The following is a 20,856-nucleotide window of genomic DNA, read 5'->3' as shown; positions in this document are numbered from 1 at the left end:
GGGTTGAACATTGTAAGTAGTTCTCCAATCATCTCATACATTCAAAGCTTTTACTCTTGATAGGGTTTCAAGGTCTTCCTCTGCTCTCTGCATTTGTGGTTGTCAGGCAAAGAGATACAATGTTCTAGCTTGGTTCACCCAATTCTACCAGCCAGAAAGAGCTCCCATCTCCTAGTGAATGCAGTGATCAGGCAGAGGTGTGCATGGTGTTTTGTGCCCAGATCCACATCCACAACCCTCTAGAGGACTGGAAAGAACTTTAGCAACAGGGCAGTGAAAAGGCCAGTCTCAGTTCTTGGTTGTAAAAACAGACTACATGCTGAATATTTTAAGCAGAATGGGGAGGAACATGTTAAAAGAATGTTAAGTAGCTCACAGCATTGGCACAAGCCCACATCTTGGGGTTCGAGAAACAATTCTCCAAATTGTCCATTATCCACCACTTTTGCTACCAGCCTTGTGTTGTCAAGGAGGCTGCATGAGGGACTTTCTCCCACTCATTGCTGGCTTTTGAATAAAAGGTTATATGGGATGCATCTTGTTGGTATCCTACATACTCATCTACCCTTTCCTGCAAGGATGGGCTGGAAAAGTCTAATGGATTCTGCCTTGCAGAAAAAAGAATGTGGGAAACTGTCAAAATATAGAAGGGAATCAAATGTGTAGGAAAGCTACAAATAGTGTAGGGTCCCTCCCTCTCAGAAAAACAGGACCCTGATTTCCTAAATACAGAAATAACCTGAGCCCAGAGTGACTGAGCTTATTTTAGGTTAACTCTTGGGGTAGATAGCAAACCAAACAGAGAGTAGATACTGGACCTCACAGACCAGAGGATGGCAAGTCATGTGCAATTCATGTGCATAAGTCTCTGGAACAGCCCATCCTTGTACCAGTGAACATATAAAGAGAAGCAGAGGTGTGCTCAAGGCTTTACAGCCTGACAGAATCAAAACCAGGGCTGGAAGTAGTATCCTTTGCTCCACTTTGATGCTTGGCAAGATTTAGGGCCCAACTGGAACATTTCCTCTTTCAGGAAGTCTGCATGTCTTAGGATATCATCAAATGCTTGTCATAATATTCACCACACTGGACTGCAGTTTCTGTTTGTTTTCCCAACCTCCCAATACCCAGCAGGGATACAAGTACACATTCGTGACAATTGAATTAGTGAATGAATGAATAACTGAATGGTAAGTCAGGAGTCCAGAACTGCTGTGTGACCTGCAGCAGACGCTCTCCTCTCTAGACTTCAGTCTCCTGCTCTGTTATATGGAGTAATGTCTTCTGGGGCCAGAGCCCATCCTGGAGTTGAAAACAGGATCAATAGCCTGCCTGCCTCCCAGAGATGTTGACCTGGGAGGAAATAGATGTGATAGAGTTGAACACTACGGTGGCTGATACTGCTGACTATGGGAAGTCCGAGGGCCCTCCAGCCTGGCAGCCTCCATCTTTGGCCCTTACATTCCTTCTGTTGGGTTCCATGGCTGCCATACCCATACAATCTGCAGATCTTAGACGACCACCATCACAGCAAATAGCCCATGGTGGAGACCCAAGAGAGTGAAGGAAGCCTCTCTAGTCCAGGATAGGAAAGAACAAGTCCTCTTACCCAGTAATGGGAACAGGCCTAGAAAGGAAATAGCTGGCCATGACCCCACAGCCAGATGCAGGGCCTTCCTTTCCCCATCCCTCAGGGAGGGCCAAATCACCCTCAGAGGAGATAGAAAAATACTCAGTGAAACTGTATCAGTCACAGCTTCATCACTGGTTTTTGAATTAAAATATTTACAAACAACAGAGACATCTGTAGGAAGAGTAATAGGATACGGCATCCTGCAGGAGTCTGGTCTAAATGTGTCCCATGACATCACTCTGGAGAGGAGGCTGCCAGGAGCTGTGCCAGGGCTTAGAGCACTTCTGCAGCTTAGTGCCGCAGAAGAGGGTTTTCTGTGTGACCTCTTGGCCCCTTATCTGTGAAGAAATGCTTTGTTAGCCCCCAGGCCTATGGAGGTATTGGCTGCCTGCCTCCTGAGGCCAGTCTGATCTTGGGAGGTAACTTCCCACCTGGGCCCTGGTTTCCAGTGGGCCTCCTTCTGAACACTGGCACATCTTTAGTTAATCCACTACCAGTGGCAGTGGATGGGGCAAGGAGGAAAATCTGACAGCCATGTCCAATGCTGGGAGGTACCTTGCCACACAGGCTCTGTGATACTTTATTCAGGAGCCCTGCCAAGCCTGGAACATGAGATTCCCTCAAAATATTTGCTAGGCTGGGCCTGAGTTCCAGCAGGAGCTTTGCTCCCAGAATCCAGTTTCTATGGTACAGAAAGTCGCACAGAAAAGTGGCCACTTAAAAGGTGCACAGACAGACCCGGGCAGATGTATGCCACATACTCAAACTGCAGGGAGAGACCCTTCTGCAGTTCGCACCCCAGCGGATGGGGATGGGTTGTGAGTGCACATGCACACAGGACAGGTGTCCTGGATGGTCTGAAGAGACCTCTGGCTCTTTCACTCTTTACTCCCTAACCAGTGATTTCTGGTTTCTTACCCTTGTCTTGCTGGATCAGTTCGTCCCTTTATCTAGCTTCTAGCCAAAGATGGGCAGCTTGAGCGCTGTCCTAGGTGCTGGAGGCCTTGTGGAGCATGCAAGTTGAGAATAAGAAAGTTGGGAGGAGGTGACCTTGAAATTCAAGTGTATGTGTCCACAGGGACCTGCATAGTGTTTATGCTTACTCTTACAAGAAGAATGTACAACTGTCATTCCCTTCTATCTCAGATAGTACAAGTCGTCTAGCCCCTCAACCTGCACGGTGGACCTCCGGGAGGGACTTTTGAGATCCCCTGTGTAGGAAGACCTTGATTACTTGTATCCCCATGAGACACCTTTCCTTCCATGTGGCTTCCTGTGACCTCATGTGCCTCAATATGACAGTCTGTGACCACATGGAGTCTTTCATGACCTTGTATCCTCGAATCCACATTCCCAGGTGGAAAAACCTGAGTTCTGGTGTTTCCGGAGCATCTGGACACTATCTGGCCTAGCTTTCCCTTTGCTAGACATCAGCTAGCCCTTCACCACCCTCTCTCCTCACAAGCTTGCGGTTTGGCACCTAGAGCCTCCCCTTATCTGCAAACTCGGCCCTAGGGACCATCAGCATCAGCGGGCCCAAGCACAAAGACTTGGACAGGTGACCGCGACCCCTCTGCCACCTAGGCCCCAGGAACACGTAAGGTAAGGGTCGCGCTTTGGCAGGTGGGTCGCTACGGGTAGGCGCGGCGTCACGCTCAGGCTCTAGTCCCCTGTGCGCCTTTCTCCCTCCCGCCGGTTTCCCCGAACGCCTGGTCCTGACGTTGAGGGGTGGGGGCGGAGAGCAGGGTCCGCGCTGCGACCCGGCCCCTCCCCCGCCCCCGGGCCTCGGCGGTTCTGACTGGGCTCTGGGAACTGAGGTGCCGAAGACCTGGACCCGCTGCGGGGCTGGCTGGAGGAGCCCCCCTTGCACGGCGCAAGCCGCGCCCTCCCCCTTCTGCCGAGACTCCGCTGCGGCGCGGGGAGGGGGGGCGCTGCGGAGCCGGCGGGCGGGGGCTAAAAATACCCGGCGGCGGCGGCGCGGCGACTGCTGGAGCTGCCGGGCTGCGGGGCTGCGGGGCTGCGGGGCTGCGGGCAGGGGAGGCCGTGGCCAGGCCCTGCTGACCGACATGCTGACATTCTTCCTCGTCTCCGGGGGCTCCCTCTGGCTGTTCTCGGGTAAGTCTCCATCCGGTCTTCTTGATCCCCAACTCCACGACATCAGTGGGTTCTGCCTCCGGTGGGAGTGAGTCCAGAAGCGAAGGCTGCTTAACTGTCCCATGAAGGATCCTGGGTTCCGCCCAATCCAACCCCCTCCCCTCAATTTTGGTGAGCTATGGGCCAGGTTTGGGAAGCAACTGGGTCTGTAGAGAAGAGGGGCCTTGCTTTCTGAGGCTCCACAACAACCAGCTCTTTGCCACTCCTCCAGTTTTCAAACCCCTTCCCCTGTGGCAGGACCATCAGCTGCCAGGCGTAGGCCCTGAGTCTACTCCTTCACAAAAGCCAGGTTCAGGGACAGACTTGTGCATCCTTGTCCATCGCCAAGGTCCAGAAATCTAGGGTGTTGGTCTTCCAGGTTCTGTAGCAAGTCACTGCTGTAGCCAGGACTGGCCTAGGGCATCCTGATCCTTGTTAGGGGAGAAGGGGATGTCTCAAGATCCCTCATTCACCCTTCAGCTAAAATACAAGATTTTGTAAAGCAGCGTTCATCTGGCTACTCTACTCGGTCTAGGTCTAGGGCTTGTGTCCCCACTATTGCCAGCTCCACCCCTCCACCTCACAAAAGACAGCCCTGTGCCCTTTCATCCTCTCAGGAAGATGTGAGGACCCCTTCTGAGTCCCTGCCTAGCTCGCCCATCCTCCCCCACATCAGGAGTCTCACCAAAGGCCTATTCAACCACCCTTTCTGCAGCCTGCACTAGTCACTCCCCTCTGAATCTGGGGTTCCTCTAGGATATACCACTAAAAAGTCTTTTCCACCCCCAGCGCCATGTGGGTGTTCAGCCTGATAATATATGTGAAGTGCTTGATCTGGCCTTACACCAGACCTAACCCAGAGCAAATGAACCTATGCTCTGTGAATGTTAGTGTTTATTGTTACGCGTTCAAATAGTAACATTAAGGGAGGTGATAAGGCTCTTTCTGAGCCAAAGAAGATGAAGTCGTTCTTTTTGAAATCCTTTCCTGAAACTTGTATGTGCTATTTAATATGCACAGCAAACCCTGGGAGGTTGATCAACCTACCCCTTTTATATTGGGGTTCAAAAGGTTAACTGATCTGCCTAACATCACGTGGTTAATATCCTGCAAACTGGCGTTCTGTCAGAGCTTTTTAACTGAATGGGATGGTGGTGTCAATCAAGCCTGAACCTGGAGGGTTGATGGGCAGGTAATCACTTTACAACTCTCTCCCCCACCCTCAGTTGCCCTGAGTCAGGCTATAGGGACACCTCTCTTTAGCTGGAAAGTGAGTGTGGCCTCTCTAATCCCCTCAATTCCCTAAGCTGCTTCTGTCTGCTGTATCTGAGGACAGGCTGTGCAGAGCCACTCTGGGCCTGATACACAATACACAAGATTGTGTATTGTGTACAAGTTTCAGGAAAGGATTTCAAAAAGAACGACTTCATCTTCTTTGGCTCAGAAAGAGTCTTATCACCTCCCCTAGTCCAATGCACAAGACTGGGGCTAGAACTAGAGTTGGGGTAAGAGCAGAAGTTAACAAGAAGATGATGATATTTTCCCCCCCCCCCATTTATTGATTGAGTGGTTGATGGTCTTAGCCTTGCCAAGACCTTTCTCTCCTACCCTCAGGAGACCTTCACACAGCCACGGGTTCAAGGGCAACTCTCTGGAGCCTTGTTCCTCTGTGGCTACAAGGGCCGCATAGCTACATGTGTCAAGATAATTCAGCAGCCCGTGAGCAAAAGCCCCCCATAGTATGTTCTAGCCTGAAAATGGGGTTCAGCAGACACTGACTCAAACTGGCCTCCTGTCTTGCTTTGTTTGGTCTGCTTTCCCAATGTAGTATGGGGTTTCCCAGTGGTCTCTCTGCAAATGAGGAAACTGACTCATGGAGAGATTTTACAGGCCTTGGCATGGTCAAGAAGGATGACTCCTGAGCAGGGTGCCTTGTGTTGGGTGGAAGCTGCTTCCATAGAGGCCAAGTGGCTCAATGCAAACATTAAATTTCTCAAAGATGCCACACTTGGTGTAGAGTGAGAGATTGAGGCTGGCGTATGGTTCATTGAATGGTAAGCCTTACACACATCTGGACACTGTGTACCTCAATTGGGACTTTGCCTAGACTCCGGCCTTTCTCTGGAAACAAGGGGACTCCTAAACTAAGACAGAGATCACAGTTTGCCAGGGCTTCTTGACAGCTTCCAGATCCCTTTGGCTCAGCCAGCGATAGGAGAGAACTCCTAGGTGATAATACTTCTTACTAAAGTGATGTGCTTTTTACCAGCCAGTCTTGCACTAAAGAGACAATTGCTGTCTTTAAGGGGCGACATGAAGGATAAGCTGCCTAGAGGAACAACTCCATATATGGGGGTGGCAGTCATGTGGTTTTAGCCTTTGAAGAGGGAGAGCTGCATCTGTCTTGTTCCCCACTCTGGAACCAACAGAGTCCAGATCCCATTTCTGTTGACTAGTGTACTAGCAAGGGAAAAATAAAACAGATCTCTCATAAGTCTGTTGCTACTCTTGGCCCTGGAAACACATCATCTCCGTGCTGTGAGTACAGAAGACTGTGAAAGCAATGTGTACCATGTACAAAGTAGAAAGAGACACCCTTCTTAGTGGATGGATTTCTAAAATTTCTCTCAGTCAGTGTAGCCCTGGCCCTTAAGAAGGGTCCTGTCTGCCTGTCTGTATACCCAGCTGTTTGTGTCATCTGGTAAGCCTCTGCCATATACGGGGACATTCGTAGAGGCAGAGAGTAAACTCCAGGTACAGTCAGCCCAGCAAAGGTATACAGCAACAACTGTGGTTTTAGGGAGCCTGGAGTATGAGAGGAGGTTGGAGTCTGCATGGGAGGGGATTCTGGGGAGGAGTTATTTGGGGACCAGAGGAGGTTTCAGTTGAGCAGTAGTGGCCAGACTGAGCCAGGGCAAAGGGAGTGGAGGCAAGGAGAGTTGCAGGAATCTGTTGTGATGTTATGTATGAAAATAGCTGAGACTCTGGGGGCACTGAGGACTGTCCATGATGGGACAGCACAGCTGCCAGTATAGACTGGTGTGGCAGACATATGGCTGTAGGTGTCTTGGGGAAGCACAGACTTGCACAGCCTGGCTCAACTCAGCTCCCATTAGGATGGAGAACTATTGTGAGGTTTAGGGCCATGCATTGGGGCCAAAAGAAATGCATGACTCCAATAAAGAGTGGGACATCAGGCAGAGCTGGGGACATGCCTCATTGTTTTTTTGGTTTTTTTTTTTTTTTTAACTTCCCAGTGAGAGCACACCAACACCAGGGGGCAGCAGAACCCAGCCATTCCGCTCTCTGGCTGTTTTCCTTTCTCTTGTTATAGACTCCTGGGTTGACCTTCAGAAGGCCACATTTGGCTCAACTACAGTCCCAGATGGGATCCAGGCTGTTCCAAACACAGAGCAAGCAGGATAAATGTGCATGAAGCTCTAACTTGTTTGCAAAAAGAGGGAAAAGTTACAGGCTTATCAGTGGGCATAAACAAAGGAGAGTCCTTGGATAGGACATAGTTTAAAGCGAGGACTGTACAAAGTGCCCAGAGCATCTCTTGACACACAGGAAAGAACTCATTAAATGTTAGCTGGAGTTACGTCAACTTGAAACAGGTCTTCTTTAGAGGATGTGCAGAATTCTGACATGCAGAGAGGGGATAGCGCAGGAAGCATCATTCCAGGCAGAGGGAGGAATCCCAGTGAGGGGAGATTGGCAATAGGAATGAACAAAATCTAAAGACAAACTGTGACCAGTGAGTCACCAAGGCTGGACTCTCCAGGTCCAACAGCGTGGACCTTCCTTACTCCGTGTGGTGACTGTGCTAAGGGCACATGCCCCAAACTGGGCATGTGGGTGGCCAAGGGGACAATCTTCCTGCAGCCATGACGCACATGCCTCCTCTGGTGACACAGGTTCTACTCAGCTACTGACTTTGTCCTCTCTGTTTGTCCTGTGATCTCCTTGCATGCAGGACCAGGACATCTTTGCTTTATACTCCCAACCCAGCGTCCAAACACACTTTGTGTCATTGCTTACTGCATATGAATGATGTAAAGAATTCTCTGAGATTACTCTGATAATGATGTATTTTACGAGCTGTTTCTTAGCACAAATCCATAGTAAACAGCAGACCTCGGGTGAGCTTCTACTAGGGCCCAGGCTCTACACTTAGCTGGGGATGATGTCAATGTGGCAGAAGCAGCTGGACCCCTTCAATGAAGAACTCTTAGTGCTGAGAATCTAGAACAAACAGAGTAAGTTCCAGAAGAGCTTGCTGAAAGAATGAAGAAGTGAACACTTAGCTGTGGGTTGGTTTGTGGAAGATAGTCTTCTTTGAGAGTGATGACATCCTGTTGTGGCCTTAGAGCCCCAAGTCGTAGGGTGGGAGCTCTGGCCACACAGAGCTGAAGAAGGTCCCAGTAAAAGTCCTCAGCTCACTAAATGGTCTGGTGTTCTGGCTTGATTCTCTGCCTTGGCCTGTCCAGAGTCCCTTAAACCAGCCATTGGTGGGGAAAGGGAGCGCTGAGGGTTAGGTGCTACTTTGGGGCTGACCTTCTGGATGCTCAGGTCGCCAATCATCAACCATCTGCTTTAGAGTCCTGGTCAGTGTGGCCATTCACAAATGTGGCTCCTTTGTGTAACCCCTGACTTGTGTGAGGTTTGGGGTCTGTGAAAGAAGTAGAAAAATGGGAAATGGGTCTAGACAAATTCTGAACCAAGCTGAGCTGTCTGTCGTGAGACCTAACTTATAATCTCAGAGCTTGAAGGATGTCACATCCAGTCTTGCTTGTTCCTTCCTGCTCACCTGCTCTTCCGGAAATATCTTTCCTCTCCCCACATCTGCTCCAGGCATTTAGCCGGTGGTGTCTGCAGAGTTGGAGGTGACTAGCTTCCGATTTGCCATCTGCCCACTCAGGCCTGCATTCTGAGATAGCCATCTCCTGGGGTTTTAGAGCAAAAAGCCAGACCACGATGGTGCCAGTGAGGGAACAATTAGCATCTCAGTTTTCAGACCCTGGGATAAGCAAATCTAGGCTGGCACTTGTTGGGGCCAGGAACAGATCTAGTGATTGATGGCTACTGGAGAGCTGAGAGAGAGGACAGGCAGACCCAGGTTGAATGGGCAGCTCTGGGTCAGAGCCTGCTAACCAACACTGGGAACCCTGCCCTACTCTCAGCACACCCCAGCCTTGCCCACCAACCTAGGAGGTGGATCCCAATGGACGGGACAGAACTTGGCCCTGTTAAAGAGTCCTGCTTTTCCCTCCAATGTGTGGTTTATTGTTGGGGCTAAGACTTCCCAGTGGGACTCCTCACCACTAAGCTCAGCCCTAACCTTGGCTATAGAGCTTCCGGACACTGACTGCAAACCCTGCCCTGGAGACAGAAGGGCTGCTAAGAGGACAGTGAAGTCAACCAGAGATTGGACAGCAAAGCCAACTGGAAGCCACACAACAGGAACAGTGGGAGATGGGGAAAGAAAGGTAGTCAGACCTGGGGTGGAGAGGGCAGCGAGATGGGATGTGAGCCAGTCAGTGAGATTGGACAGGAAGGAGACCAGAGGCTGGGTGGTGAGGTCGTAGAAGCCAGTGAGAGGAAGGCAATTACCAGTATGAAGATGAGGAACTCAGATGGGACCAATCTAGACCTGTAGTGACCCCTTTAGAAGGGGCAGTGCCCCTGATCCTCTGTTATGCCCCCGACAACAAGGCTACAGGAAGCCACCCAGACCTCAGGACTGTGCTTAGTGGCTGGAGAACTTCAGTGTTAACAGTGGCAGTAAATTCACAAGATGAGTTGGATGTAGTCTCCTGAAGGCACCTTCAACTCTCCCACCCTCAGGCCCCACCCTGACCGCAGGCTCCTCCCTCAAACCTGGCTCCTCCTGAGGTAATAAAGGGAAAGGGGACCTTCCTTCCCCAACCCACCCTCCCCCCCGAAAATTGGTTGGTGGCAGATTTTGGTACATGTATCCCTAGTCACGCTACTTCAGGTCAGACAGCAGGGATTGTGACAGTACCCTTATCTTGTCTGATGTATCCTTTCCTTGCTTTCTCCCCTTTCTCCTGCTCCCCTTCCACTGGGGCAACTCCAGGAACTCTCACAGAGACATACCTGGCCTCTTGGCTCACGGACATAACCACCGCTAAGGGGGCCTGAGCCGTGGATGGTCATCAGAGGTGTATGCTTTCTTTGCCTGAGAGGTTGGCCTGCAAGAGATCTGTAGAACATGCACCTACCTTCCTTAGTTCAGAGTAATTCCTAAGTAGTTTTGTCTTTGATCTCCTCTGAGACTAGAGAGGTCTGTTTGAGATCTTGCTGTGTGGCTGTCCATTAATGGTAATCTGAAAAGCAATGCCTTTGGCCTCTGACAGTCTGAGCAAGATTGATGTCTGACCTTGTCATGGTGCCTCTGCCGAAGGTGGAGTCCAAATCCTGAGTGTCCCCCAACTAGTGATGGGCACTCTGTGCTCAGTCACCTCAGACCCCACTTGTGGCAGCAGCGCTGTGGGCAGTGGGCAGAGAATACTAGCAGTCTCGATTTTTATATCCTTTCAGGATGCAGCAGCATCTTGTTTACCATCATGTTTTCCCTCTGATTTCTTTCTCCGTATTTACCATCAAGAGCGCAAGGTTTACCATAGTTCCTAATATCCAGCCATTTTGAAATGGATATGACCAACAGTCTGAGAATGAGAATCCATTTCTTGGTGTCCTCCCTGACCTGACTTAGTGCTTTCCTCAGGGGTACAAAGGCCTCTGACTTCTCTGGAAAGATGGCAGTTTAATGAGAGTCCCAGCCATGGGTGCTCTCGATGTGTCGGAGTGCACAAGGTCCAGCAGCCTTCCTGGGCCTGCCAGGGCCTCGTTTTGCTTCAGTCTGAAAGAGATTTTTGTTTTGCAGTGAGAACAAACCCAGTCTGGCCTGGTGCCGGAACCAGAGGCAGGAGTACAAACCCTTTCATGTGACAGACCCAGAGTGGAGTGATGTAGGCCTGCCAGCAGCAGGCCCTCCCTGCTGCTTCTCAGGAGGCAATCATTTGCATAGTTCCCATTCATTCTGGCCTTGAAAAGGAGGCCTGAGTTCTTAGTGCTCCCTGCCCAGAATTGGGTTGGGCTGTGGGGCCTGGCCTTAACCCTGTGGAGGACTGGCCTCCAGAAGGATGATTCAGGAAGTGGCAGGGCCCTGTTGAGTGGCATGGCTTTCCTTTGAACTGAGTGAAATTCAGTTTTGTTTCTTCCTGCAGCATTCAAGAGGTACTTTTTCAAAGTATGGGGAAGCCAGAAAATTAAATTGTTTCTAAATTTTGCCAAAAAATTGACCTTAAGCAACAGGCAAACTCTCTTCTTTCCCCTTCAAATCTTATTAGTGTGCTGGTTGTTTACATGACCACGCAATTTGAGGCACACAACTTCACCCCTCCATGTGTGTGCCATGACAGCTGGGAGAGTGGACTGGACATAGGAGCCATGTTGACTCCTGCTTGCAGCAGTGTGCCGTGGCAGGGGCAGTCTGGGAGCCAAACTTGCGTCCTGAAACCTCATGGTGCCAGGTCGGGTGAGCTGCTGGGCACCATTAACTTGTACCTGTGGCTTGGAAGGCCACAGGTACAGGACTAACTGTAACCTTCTTCCTTCAACAGCTAAATGCTACCCCTCCCAGCCTCAGCTGCCTGCCTTAGGCCACAGTACAACCAGGCCCCTGCAGTACAAACAGGCTTCTTCCTGTCTCCTTCCCAGGAGCTCTGACAGCTTACAAAGTCTTCTGGTGACTCACCGGCGCACTTCTGTGACTCCGACTTTCTCAGAACACCCTGCCCCTGATCCTTTCCTCCTGCCCCTGATCCTTTCCTCCTGCCCCATCCTCTGCTTGCTCCCCCTCCCTGACGGAGGAGGTTCTGTGTTCAGCACATTTCTCCCTGAGCAGGGTGTCCCCAGCTGCTCCTGAGCGCATTCTTCTCTTGTTCCCTCCAGCTCAGTGACACCAACCATGTCTTGGTAGGACTCTCCCTACTAGGGGAGTTTTCCTGTAGCTGAAGGAGGTCATATCATGTCCCACCTGTACACTAGCTGCCACTTGGCTCTGAGAGCATGCCCTGCCAGGGGCACCCCATGATCTCTTTATTGAGCTTGAACCTTAGAGTTTGAAGTGTGTTCTCAGTTTGGGCTAGTGATGCAAATGGATCACTGCTCCCGAGGCCAGGACACTGGCAGTCCTAATGTGGACTGGCCGGGAGGGGTAAGGATCATGTTGCAGCCCCTTGATTTGGCTTCCTGCACAGTAGGGCCTGGCCAGGGGGTTCCCTCTGCTTGTGTGGTGCTCATGGCTCTCCCTAGTTCCTAGGGTTCTGCCCGCTGTCCCAGCACTTGTTGTGGAAGGAAGGCCAAGAATTATTCACAGTATCGGTCCTGGTCATCGTACCCTGTAATGATTTCCAAAGGGTCCACTGCCATTGTCTTAGCCTCTGCTGGGCCTCTTTGCTCTGCGAGTTTTGTCTGACCTGATTTGTGGTCAGGGTAACATTTATCTCAGTTTGTGAAAGACACTGTGTTTCTGTTTGCTTGTCTGTTCTCAAGGCCATTTGTATTTTTAAGTTCCAGAAAGTGTTGTTTGAGCCTGGCTTTCCTGTGCTATCATGAGGAATGCAAGCCCATGTACCCTGACCAGGGATTAGGGTGAGTGAGATTTCTGGGAGGTGCTGGCATGAGGTTGGGGGCAGAGGGGCGGTGGAGGCCGCTGCCTGCGCTCCGGGGCAGCCACGATGGGGGGAAGATTTTTCACAGCGAGTTCAACTAGTCAGGACAAGCTGCCCTGTGAAGTGGTCAGGCAGAGCCAACATTAGTTGGGCTTTTCCACATTCAAGAGGCTGAACTGAACCTTCAGTGCGACGATCAGCCTCCTCAGGAGACTTAATGGTGAGCCACTGGGTAACCAAGCAACCCCGTATCCTGGGCCTGTCTCTCATGGGGGATACACAGTGGGTCTCACCTGGCAATTCCCGAGTTGGGAAGGCCCTGCACCCCATCTCTGCCCCAGTCGTCCATGGCACTTTGGCTGTAATTAAAACCCAAGAGGACGATTGAGAGAAAGGCCGTCTCTCACGGCAGAGGCACTTGTGAATCCCTGCGTAGACAGGGTGGGTACCAGGCCACATGTGGGCTGCTGTGCTTGTGTCAGGGTCGCACAGGTGTGGTAGTGAGATCTGTGGTTCCTTAACCTGGTGCCTGGGGCCACACACACTTCCTGGGGCAGAACTGCTGCCGTGTCTCCATGCCCTGACTCCGCAGCATCACCAGCCAGGCTCTTGGTTGTGTCTATTAGTTCCTAACCTCGAAGTTGCCCTGTACATCACGGAAGGAAATTATCATCTTATGAAAAGATACCTCTGAAGGTGTTTGGAGAAAAGGAAGGGTCTCACCCAGAAGGGTGAGAAAGAGGGCTTTGTGACCGAAGGTGGGCCCACATGTGTTTGTGCATTGTAAAGCTTTCTTCAAGTAGATTGACCGAGGTTGGGGTTCCCATCAGGATCCAGGTAAGTTCTGCCAAACCAGGAAGGTCTCCTCATGGCCTGTCCCAGGTGGTGGGGTGAGCTGCACAAGCCGTAGTAGCCCCAGGGAAGATGCAGCCAGGCCTGTGGGCTCTGGGGTTGCTAGGCGGGTTGTGCAGCGCTTCAGAGGGAGCTCAGAGGGGTGGTGAGTCCTGTCCCTCCTTTTGCTTTTGCAGTGGCCATCGTGTGCCTCCTGTATGCCCAGCTACAGGCTGACCACAGAAGTAGGAGTGAAAAAAGACCAGACCTGATCATACCCTCCCTCACTTCATAGAGACAGACCTCACAGGAGGAGTCCCCAGGACCTCAGTGTCCCAGGCTGTCTGCCAGAGGTACTGAGGGAGTTCAGAGCTCAGCTTTGGTTCCAACAGGCCAGGGTGTGGATTCTGGCTCCAGGATCCCCAGGCAAGCCAAGAAAGTGTCTCTCGTGGTGGGCATGATGGAGGGGCTGGTAAGTTGCCCAGGTCTTGTGGAGGAGATTAGCCAATATCTACTACCTGCTGACTCTGATTCTTGGTTTAGATTGTTCCCACTCCCCAGAGCATCTCAGAGCAGATGTTTTACCTGCAACTGTGCCTGCTCCCTTCTCTTCCAGGTAGGGTGGCTGTGGCCTTGTGGAAAATGGGAAGGGAGGGTGTTCCCCGGTGGAGCTGGAAGCAGAATTTCCTGAAATGGTGCCCTCAGCACCCAAGATCAGGCAACCCCACCCCCCATTCCATTCATGCTGGCTACAAATCCCAGTCCCTGGCCCCTAATCAGTGTCACAGATGGATGTGTAAAGAGGCTTTGTCCTTAAGCAACCTATTTGGCAAACTCCTTTCCAGGACTGAAGGCAGGGTGGGGGCTGGGGGAAGAAGCAGGGAGTATGAATTGAGGCTCTGCTCAGGCAGCCTGGCAGAGTGTGGGTTAAGGCTGGGTTGCTTGCCTCTGAGCTGGTCTGAGCCAGCACCACCCCACGTGCACAGGGAGGGGGGGCAGTGGCGCCTTGAGGGGCCAGCAGCTCCTCACAGGGCCGGTCTGCACCCAGGTCCCTGCCAGACCCACAGCTCCACAGCTGCTGAGAGAGCCTCAGCCACCAACAGGGCCGGTCTGCACCCAGGTCCCTGCCAGACCCACAGCTCCACAGCTGCTGAGAGAGCCTCAGCCACCATTGCTAACACAGCCGCCACCTTCTCGGAGGAGGCGCCGTTGCCATCTTCTGTCCCCAGGAGGGCAGACTTGGGGCAGGGCCTTCTCCGCTTTTGTGCTTTGATCAAGATGTGGTAAGCTCTCTTCCTGAGCCCCACACATATAAAGGGAGGTTGGTACTAGTAGGAGCAGTTCAGCCGCTCCCAGTGCCAGAAGCCCGCTGGAAAGGTAGGGTGTGAATGCATGTACTTTTGCAAGTTGTCTTTGAGCCCTTTTGACTGGCAAACAGATGGAGCAAATGCTTCTGCTAACGACTGTCTGCTGAATGTTACTCTTCTTGTGAGCCTGGCGCTGCATTCTCTGTTGATGAGCTTGTTTGAGAGGAGGCTGAGAGGGGTGAAGGGTCCTGTCCAAAGCTATACAGCTGGCAAGAGTTTGAGGAAGTCTGAAAAACAGAATGGTGGTTACCAGAGGGGAAGCAGGGTCAGGAGATGGGTAGCTGGACAGACTGGCTGTTGGTAGATGATGAGTGGACATTTGGTGGAAGGGCAATGGGGAGAAGCTGTAATCTTGGCATTGACACAGTGTTGTAAACTACTGTTACCTCAATAAAGAAACAAACAAAAACATTTTTTTAAGTGCCTGAGTTAGGATTTGGGCCCACAGCCCCCACTGGGCCTTCCTCTAGGAGGTTTTTTTTTTTTTTTTTTTTTTTGCTACAGACTGTGGGCGCTGGGAGAAATTATGAGTTTCTTTTCAGTGTTCTCTTTTAGGAGCTGAGGAGGTTTTTTAATGATTTTATGGCCTGCTTTGTACTTTGCCACTACCTCTGGAGGGCTCAGAGGACTGTAGCGAGATCCAGAGCCCTCACTACACTCCATGCACCTGTAGAAGGAAGTTGGAGTGATCGATCGTAAAGGAAGGAAAAATCTGAGGATCGTGGAGGGCCTCAGTGCCAGCAAGATGACTTTTGTCTTAAGGTAGTAAGGAGCCAAATAAAGTTCTTGAGCAATGATATGATATGGTCACATCTGTGAGTGAGGAAAAAAAACATTGGTGTCAGTGTAAGCATGACTTAGATCAAGGAGACCTGTAAGGAGGCTGGTGAGGGAGTCTGCCCTGCATTTGCTGGTGTCTGGACCAGACCAGGGAGGTGGGGGAGGGGGGCTGGAGAAAAGTGGTGAAGCTGCAAGATGACAGAGTCGTGGAGCAACTTGTCTGCATCTGTAATGCTGGGATTAGGTGGCTGGACCAGCAGGGGACTCTTGCTGCTGGGCCATGGACCCATCTCCACAGGGACTGTGCTCTAGGGCTTTACCAAGATGGTCACCCTTACAGCTTGGGGCCAGTCTGCTTTCCACCAGAGCACCCTTCTTCTCATTTCTCTCCTTTCCTGGGCTTCAAGAGCTGTGCCTCTCACTACCCACCTTCCACGAGCCTCCAGTCAGTAGAGGACATGGTAAAGTGGGGAGTCCCAGTTCCCCCAGCCGAAGTCACCGCTGAATTCATCTGTACTAGAGGAGAAAGTACACATAGGATATCTTGAAAAGAAAGGAAGCTAGTTGGTGCGGAGGACTGGATCCTCCTGCCAGGTGAATATTTACAAACACTCATAGCCTCTCACTTGGCAACACCTGCACGACTAAGTCCCTGGGGTGTCTCCCCTCCCTTCCCCCCCCCCCAAGTGCTGCAACCAGGAAAGCCTCCTGGGGCCTAGAAGGAGGCAGCCAGGTCTGGAACTTCAGGGTCCAGCAAGCCCCATTCTAGACAGACACAGAACGTGGAGGTCAGGGGAGGTCAAGACCTGTGAAATAATGAGATGAGACCAGATTCCCAGGCCTATTCTCTGCCTTACCCCATGCCAAGGGCTTGATGGCACAGACTGGCTCTGAGGCCTATGTCCTCAGAGGACCTGAATTCACAGCTTTGCCCGACAATGGCTCCCAGGTTTGAGGGGAATCACAGGGTAAATGCAAGCAGTGTTGACTGCCTGAGGTGGGGTGAGAGCCCAGAAGAGTGACACCCTCTGGTCGCTGCCCAGACAGGGAGGAGTACAGAGTGCAGGTCCAGCCCAGGGCCAGAGGAACTGCAGCCACTCAGACGCTTCTTTGGGGCTGGCCAAATAAGTAGGAGTCTGGGGAGAAGTGGGTAGCCAAGTCCTTTCCCGTTGTCCAACATACTCCTGTGTATAGAGCGGGTCACCTGAAGGGGAAGGACCTGTTACCAGAACATGGCGAGTTCTTGAGTTGAGGCCAGGAGGGAGCCCCCGTATCATGTGCATGGGGAGGAGAAAGTGACTGGCCTGCTTATGTCTCTGATGGTTCCCTGTGGCTCTCCCACCTGTTAGAGCCTGTGTCAGGGCTCTTCTGAGCAGGTCTGGAGCTAGCTGGGTTTTTGTGGGTTCAGCAACCACTGCAAAGAACATGGACTGTGGATATGGATGGGTATAGAGGTGGGGTGGTGGTCCCACACAAGGTGGTGGTTTGTGAGGATGTAGTCTGGAGCTTGAGTCTCAGCTGCCCGATTTGCTTGCTGTGTACCTATAAGTGGCTAGTGACCTCTTGAGGGAGGTGCCCACCTTCTAGTGAGTGTGTGGGGCTCACATTCAGCATGGCAGCAGGGCTTCCCAGGCACCAGGAATTCAGGAGGTCTAGACAAGTTCCGTTCTTCCGCCTCATGGGGGTTGGGTTACTTTGGTGATTACTGAGTTTGGACATCTGGTAGGGCAGCCTCACAGACTCGTGACACTGACCCTATAGAACATTTAATGGGCTCATGACTCAGTTTCCTGAACACTCAGTTCTCTGTCTTTGTCTTGCTTCCCTCTATTGGGGATACCTTTTCCTCTTTAGCCCTCACTCAGATTCAGTACCATGTCAAGAAGCCCTCTGTTCCTGAGTCAGCTACCTCCTCTGACTCTCCATATCTGACCAAAGATGAAACTACACCATACAACACCGCCCTCTCCCTTTGGTGTCTCCCACCACAGGTCTGAGGGCAGACCGCCACCTGGCTTGTTTCAGGGCTATATAAGAACATGGCCCATGTCAGGATCTATTAGAGGAAGGGATGGGTGGGTGGGTAGGTATATGGGTGGGTGAATGGGTGGGTCGACGATGGGTCGTTGTGTGGATGACTTGACCATTCTGGGCTGTGCTCTGTGAAAACCCCAACATTTGAGCAATTACTGCAAATGCCCATGTTCTGCTGGTCATCATCCCATGTAGCATTAGCTGAGGACCTGGGACTGATAGCAGTGAGGTCCCATTTCAGCATTTTTTCTAAAACTAAGACTGTAAAAGTGAGCTTTAGCAGTGGGGCAGGGCCATTTTGGACCTTGGCTTCCCAGTACATTAAGTCAGTTCAGCACATAGAGCAAATGTCAGTCAGTTAGCTGACCCTAAGAGATGGTGGGCATATCTGGGTTTTCTGCTACACAGTGAACTATGTAGCCAAGGGGTCTGACTATGGCTTGTTCTTCCCGTCTGTAGCTTATGAAAGTAATGTTCCAAGGAAGTCAGCTGGCTGCTTGCCAAGGGTCCTCCCCAGAGTGGTTTTTCTTGGTGAATTCACTGTGGGCTATACTTGGGCCTCTACTTTGCTGATGTGCAACTTTATTATGATTGATAAGCCAGGAGCAGTTTGCTCCGGGGGATGACCTCAAAACTGGTCCAGCTTGAGGAGGCTGCCAGTAAAAGTGGATTTCCGGCCCAAGAACTCAGTGACAATGTGCTGGCTGACTGGGGGTTCGCTTACTTGACTTCCTTGGGAGTACCCAGAGTGTTCCCAGGTCTCAGACAGTCTGTCACACCATCTGTGTTCATGGTCCCTGGGCCCAGTCATCTTAGTGTGTGGCCAATCTGGCATGAGGAACCCCCTTGGTCTCACAAGCACCCCCTTAGCCATCTCTGTCATCCCAGCCTCTAACTATGAGGAATTCTAAAAGCCTGAGTGATTCATTGTAAAGATGGGGAAGTGGAGGTCAGAGACATGGCATGGGGTGTGCTTAACCTTGAGTAACTTGTAAGAGGTGAAGGGATTTGAACCCAGAAATTTTATTTGCTCCCTTTGCGATGACTTTGCACATCTCTGACTACATCTCCAGGGTGGTGATGTTACAGTTAGCACAAATACCATTTATTGGAATTTCAGCGGATCTCTTCTCTGTCATGGGTCAAGCAATTGCTGTTTGGCTCACATCCCTTGGCTGCTGAGTGGCTGCTGTTGAGTTTCTCATTGTTTACCAAGAGGGAAGACCACAGCCATTTCCAAAGGTGGAAGGTCAGAAGGAGGGTGCCAGTGGATGGTGCCTGGAAACCTGGGGCCCACCTACCCCCTGCTGGGCCAGAAGACCTGGGGATGTCAGAAAGCACGTCTAGCCTCAGGTGCCCCCTGGATAATGACACCAAGGACATTCCTGTGGGGATAAAATCCTGTCCCACCTGCCTACCTTCTTCACTCCAGCAGAAGCAGACCTCTGAGCCCTGCTTGTCTGTCCTGCCAGGGCTGCTCATTTAGCAGATCATGAAAAGGTATGGTAGCCCCAGGGCACCTCTCTTGGCAGCAGTCAGTCACCAGTGTCTCTCACGGAAACAGTCCTTCTCTCCACCCAGGGTATTGTCTGTCCCCTGGATAGGACCACTATGTCCACCTGGGCTGCAGTCGGTGAACATGGCAGACTGCTCTCCATATGCAACGTTACCGAAAAACGCTGGTCACCCCTTGGCACCCACAGCACTTCGCTGAGCCCTTACTCTCTGAGCCTTGGTTCCTTTCCCTTCCAGCTGGTTTAAAATCTGCTCCCTCTGCCACCTCCCTGGTTCCTCTGGACCAGGGGTTCCAGTGGCACCCCCAGGAGGACAACACAAGGCTGGTTAGTAGTGGCACCAGCTATACCCATTGGTGATTAACCTGTGGAGGTGCAGCACCATGGGGTGAAATGACCAGCAGTCTGGGCCCAGGTAGCAGTGCTGTTCCTGTGAGCACTGCTGGTCCTCAGTAAGTTGGCTCCAGCATCACCTCCGCCCCTGGCGGGCCTTTGACTCCTACTTTTTTACAAGGATGCCCATGGTGGGTGAGGATTTGGGCCTGAGGGATCCTGCTGTATGTCACCCACTGGACCCTTGTTGGACAGGTCATTGCCCTCATGTCATGTTCAGTCTTGATGACTGAAAGTGTCTGTTAGGGCTGGTCTTTGGGCTCTGCCCCGTCTTTCTTCTCTGTCTCCAGAAGGATTGGGACCTCTGAGGTGAAGCAGGAGAAGGCTACATTCCTTCATCCCTACTCATTCTGGGCATTGTGCTAGGTACCCCTGTTGATCTTCTGTCTTCTCCACACCCCAGGAACAAAGACAAGCAAAAATGCCAAGGCCATGCAGGTGAGGCAGAGTGCGCAGGCCCTGGGGCTCAGGAAGCATCAACTCCAGACCTATCAGGGCATGTCCTGACCCCTGAAAGATGAAAGCAAAACTGCCCAGCCAGTGCCCAAGGCCTCCGTGCATGGTTCTCAGGAAAAATGGGTCAGATGTTTGACAGCCAGGGATGAATGCTGACTCTGTCCTGTCACTTAAAAGGCCCTTCCAGACAGCTGCTTCCTGGATACCTGCACAGCACCAGGAGAATATACACTTCAACTCACCTGCTCTGCAGTGTATCTGGCTTGGGTCTGGCTGAGGTCACTATGTCACTCAGGATCCTAGTAAGGTGGGGTCAAAGCCAGGTCTCCTCTCTCACCACCTCTTGTTTCCTGCAGAGATTATCCTCTCACTTTTGGAGAAGATGCAGACACAGGAGATCCTGAAGATACTGCGGCTGCCTGAGCTGGGTGACTTGGGTCAGTTTTTCCGCAGCCTCTCAGCCACCACCCTCGTGAGTATGGGTGCACTGGCCGCCATCCTTGCCTACTGGTTCGCTCACCGGCCAAAGGCCTTGCAACCACCGTGCAACCTCCTGATGCAGTCAGAGGAAGTGGAGGTGAGCAGGGTGGCAGCAGTAAGGCTGTGCAAAATAGCGGGCAAAGGACAGGCATCTTGAAGATAGAAGCCAAATTTGTGGCCGATTTGACTGTCGGTGGCCCAGAGAGTCTCCAATTCCGCTGACAGCTAGCCAGTAAACCCCAAGTGAGCAGGGTCTCCTACCTTGTGTTCCTTGTGCCTCGCCCACGAACTGAACCCTGGGCAAAGCCTGAACCCTTGCACAGGCCTCTAGTTTGCTTGCTGCTTGCTTGGGGGGCCTGGATGCACAGATGTCTCCATAGGAGGCTGAAGCAGCTTCTCCAGGGGCTGCCAGGTAAATTCCCACCATCTCCCTGTCCCCAATCCCATGTGCTGCTGGGGCCCACAGCTGAGCCCACCTCAGGGCCTGGCCCTCCCAGAGCACATAGACTCACAGAGCCATAGAGGTGAAGAAG

The 20,856-nt window shown here is 51.8% G+C and overlaps 1 protein-coding gene across 2 annotated transcripts in view; it reads left to right on the top strand.

Moving 5' to 3' along the window:
- The first annotated feature begins 3,216 nt into the window (after positions 1-3,216).
- ACSL6 (acyl-CoA synthetase long-chain family member 6) overlaps positions 3,217-20,856 on the top strand; it is a 54,816-nt gene continuing 37,176 nt past the window's right edge. Inside the window, exons 1-2 of one of the 2 annotated variants that reach the window (XM_012727914.1) lie at positions 3,217-3,235; positions 20,200-20,420. In XM_012727914.1, the coding sequence (XP_012583368.1) occupies positions 20,226-20,420 (195 nt within the window). In that variant the 5' untranslated portion in view covers positions 3,217-3,235; positions 20,200-20,225. Of the gene's footprint in view, positions 3,236-3,649; positions 3,749-20,199; positions 20,421-20,856 lie in introns of those variants that run through there. The other variant, XM_004686695.2, reaches the window with a different exon arrangement.

The sequence above is a fragment of the Condylura cristata genome, unplaced genomic scaffold, assembly GCF_000260355.1.
Source record: "Condylura cristata isolate star-nosed mole 26May11 unplaced genomic scaffold, ConCri1.0 scaffold00021, whole genome shotgun sequence".
Classification (NCBI taxonomy): Eukaryota; Metazoa; Chordata; class Mammalia; order Eulipotyphla; family Talpidae; genus Condylura; species Condylura cristata.
This window is presented reverse-complemented; position numbering and strand designations above follow the sequence as displayed.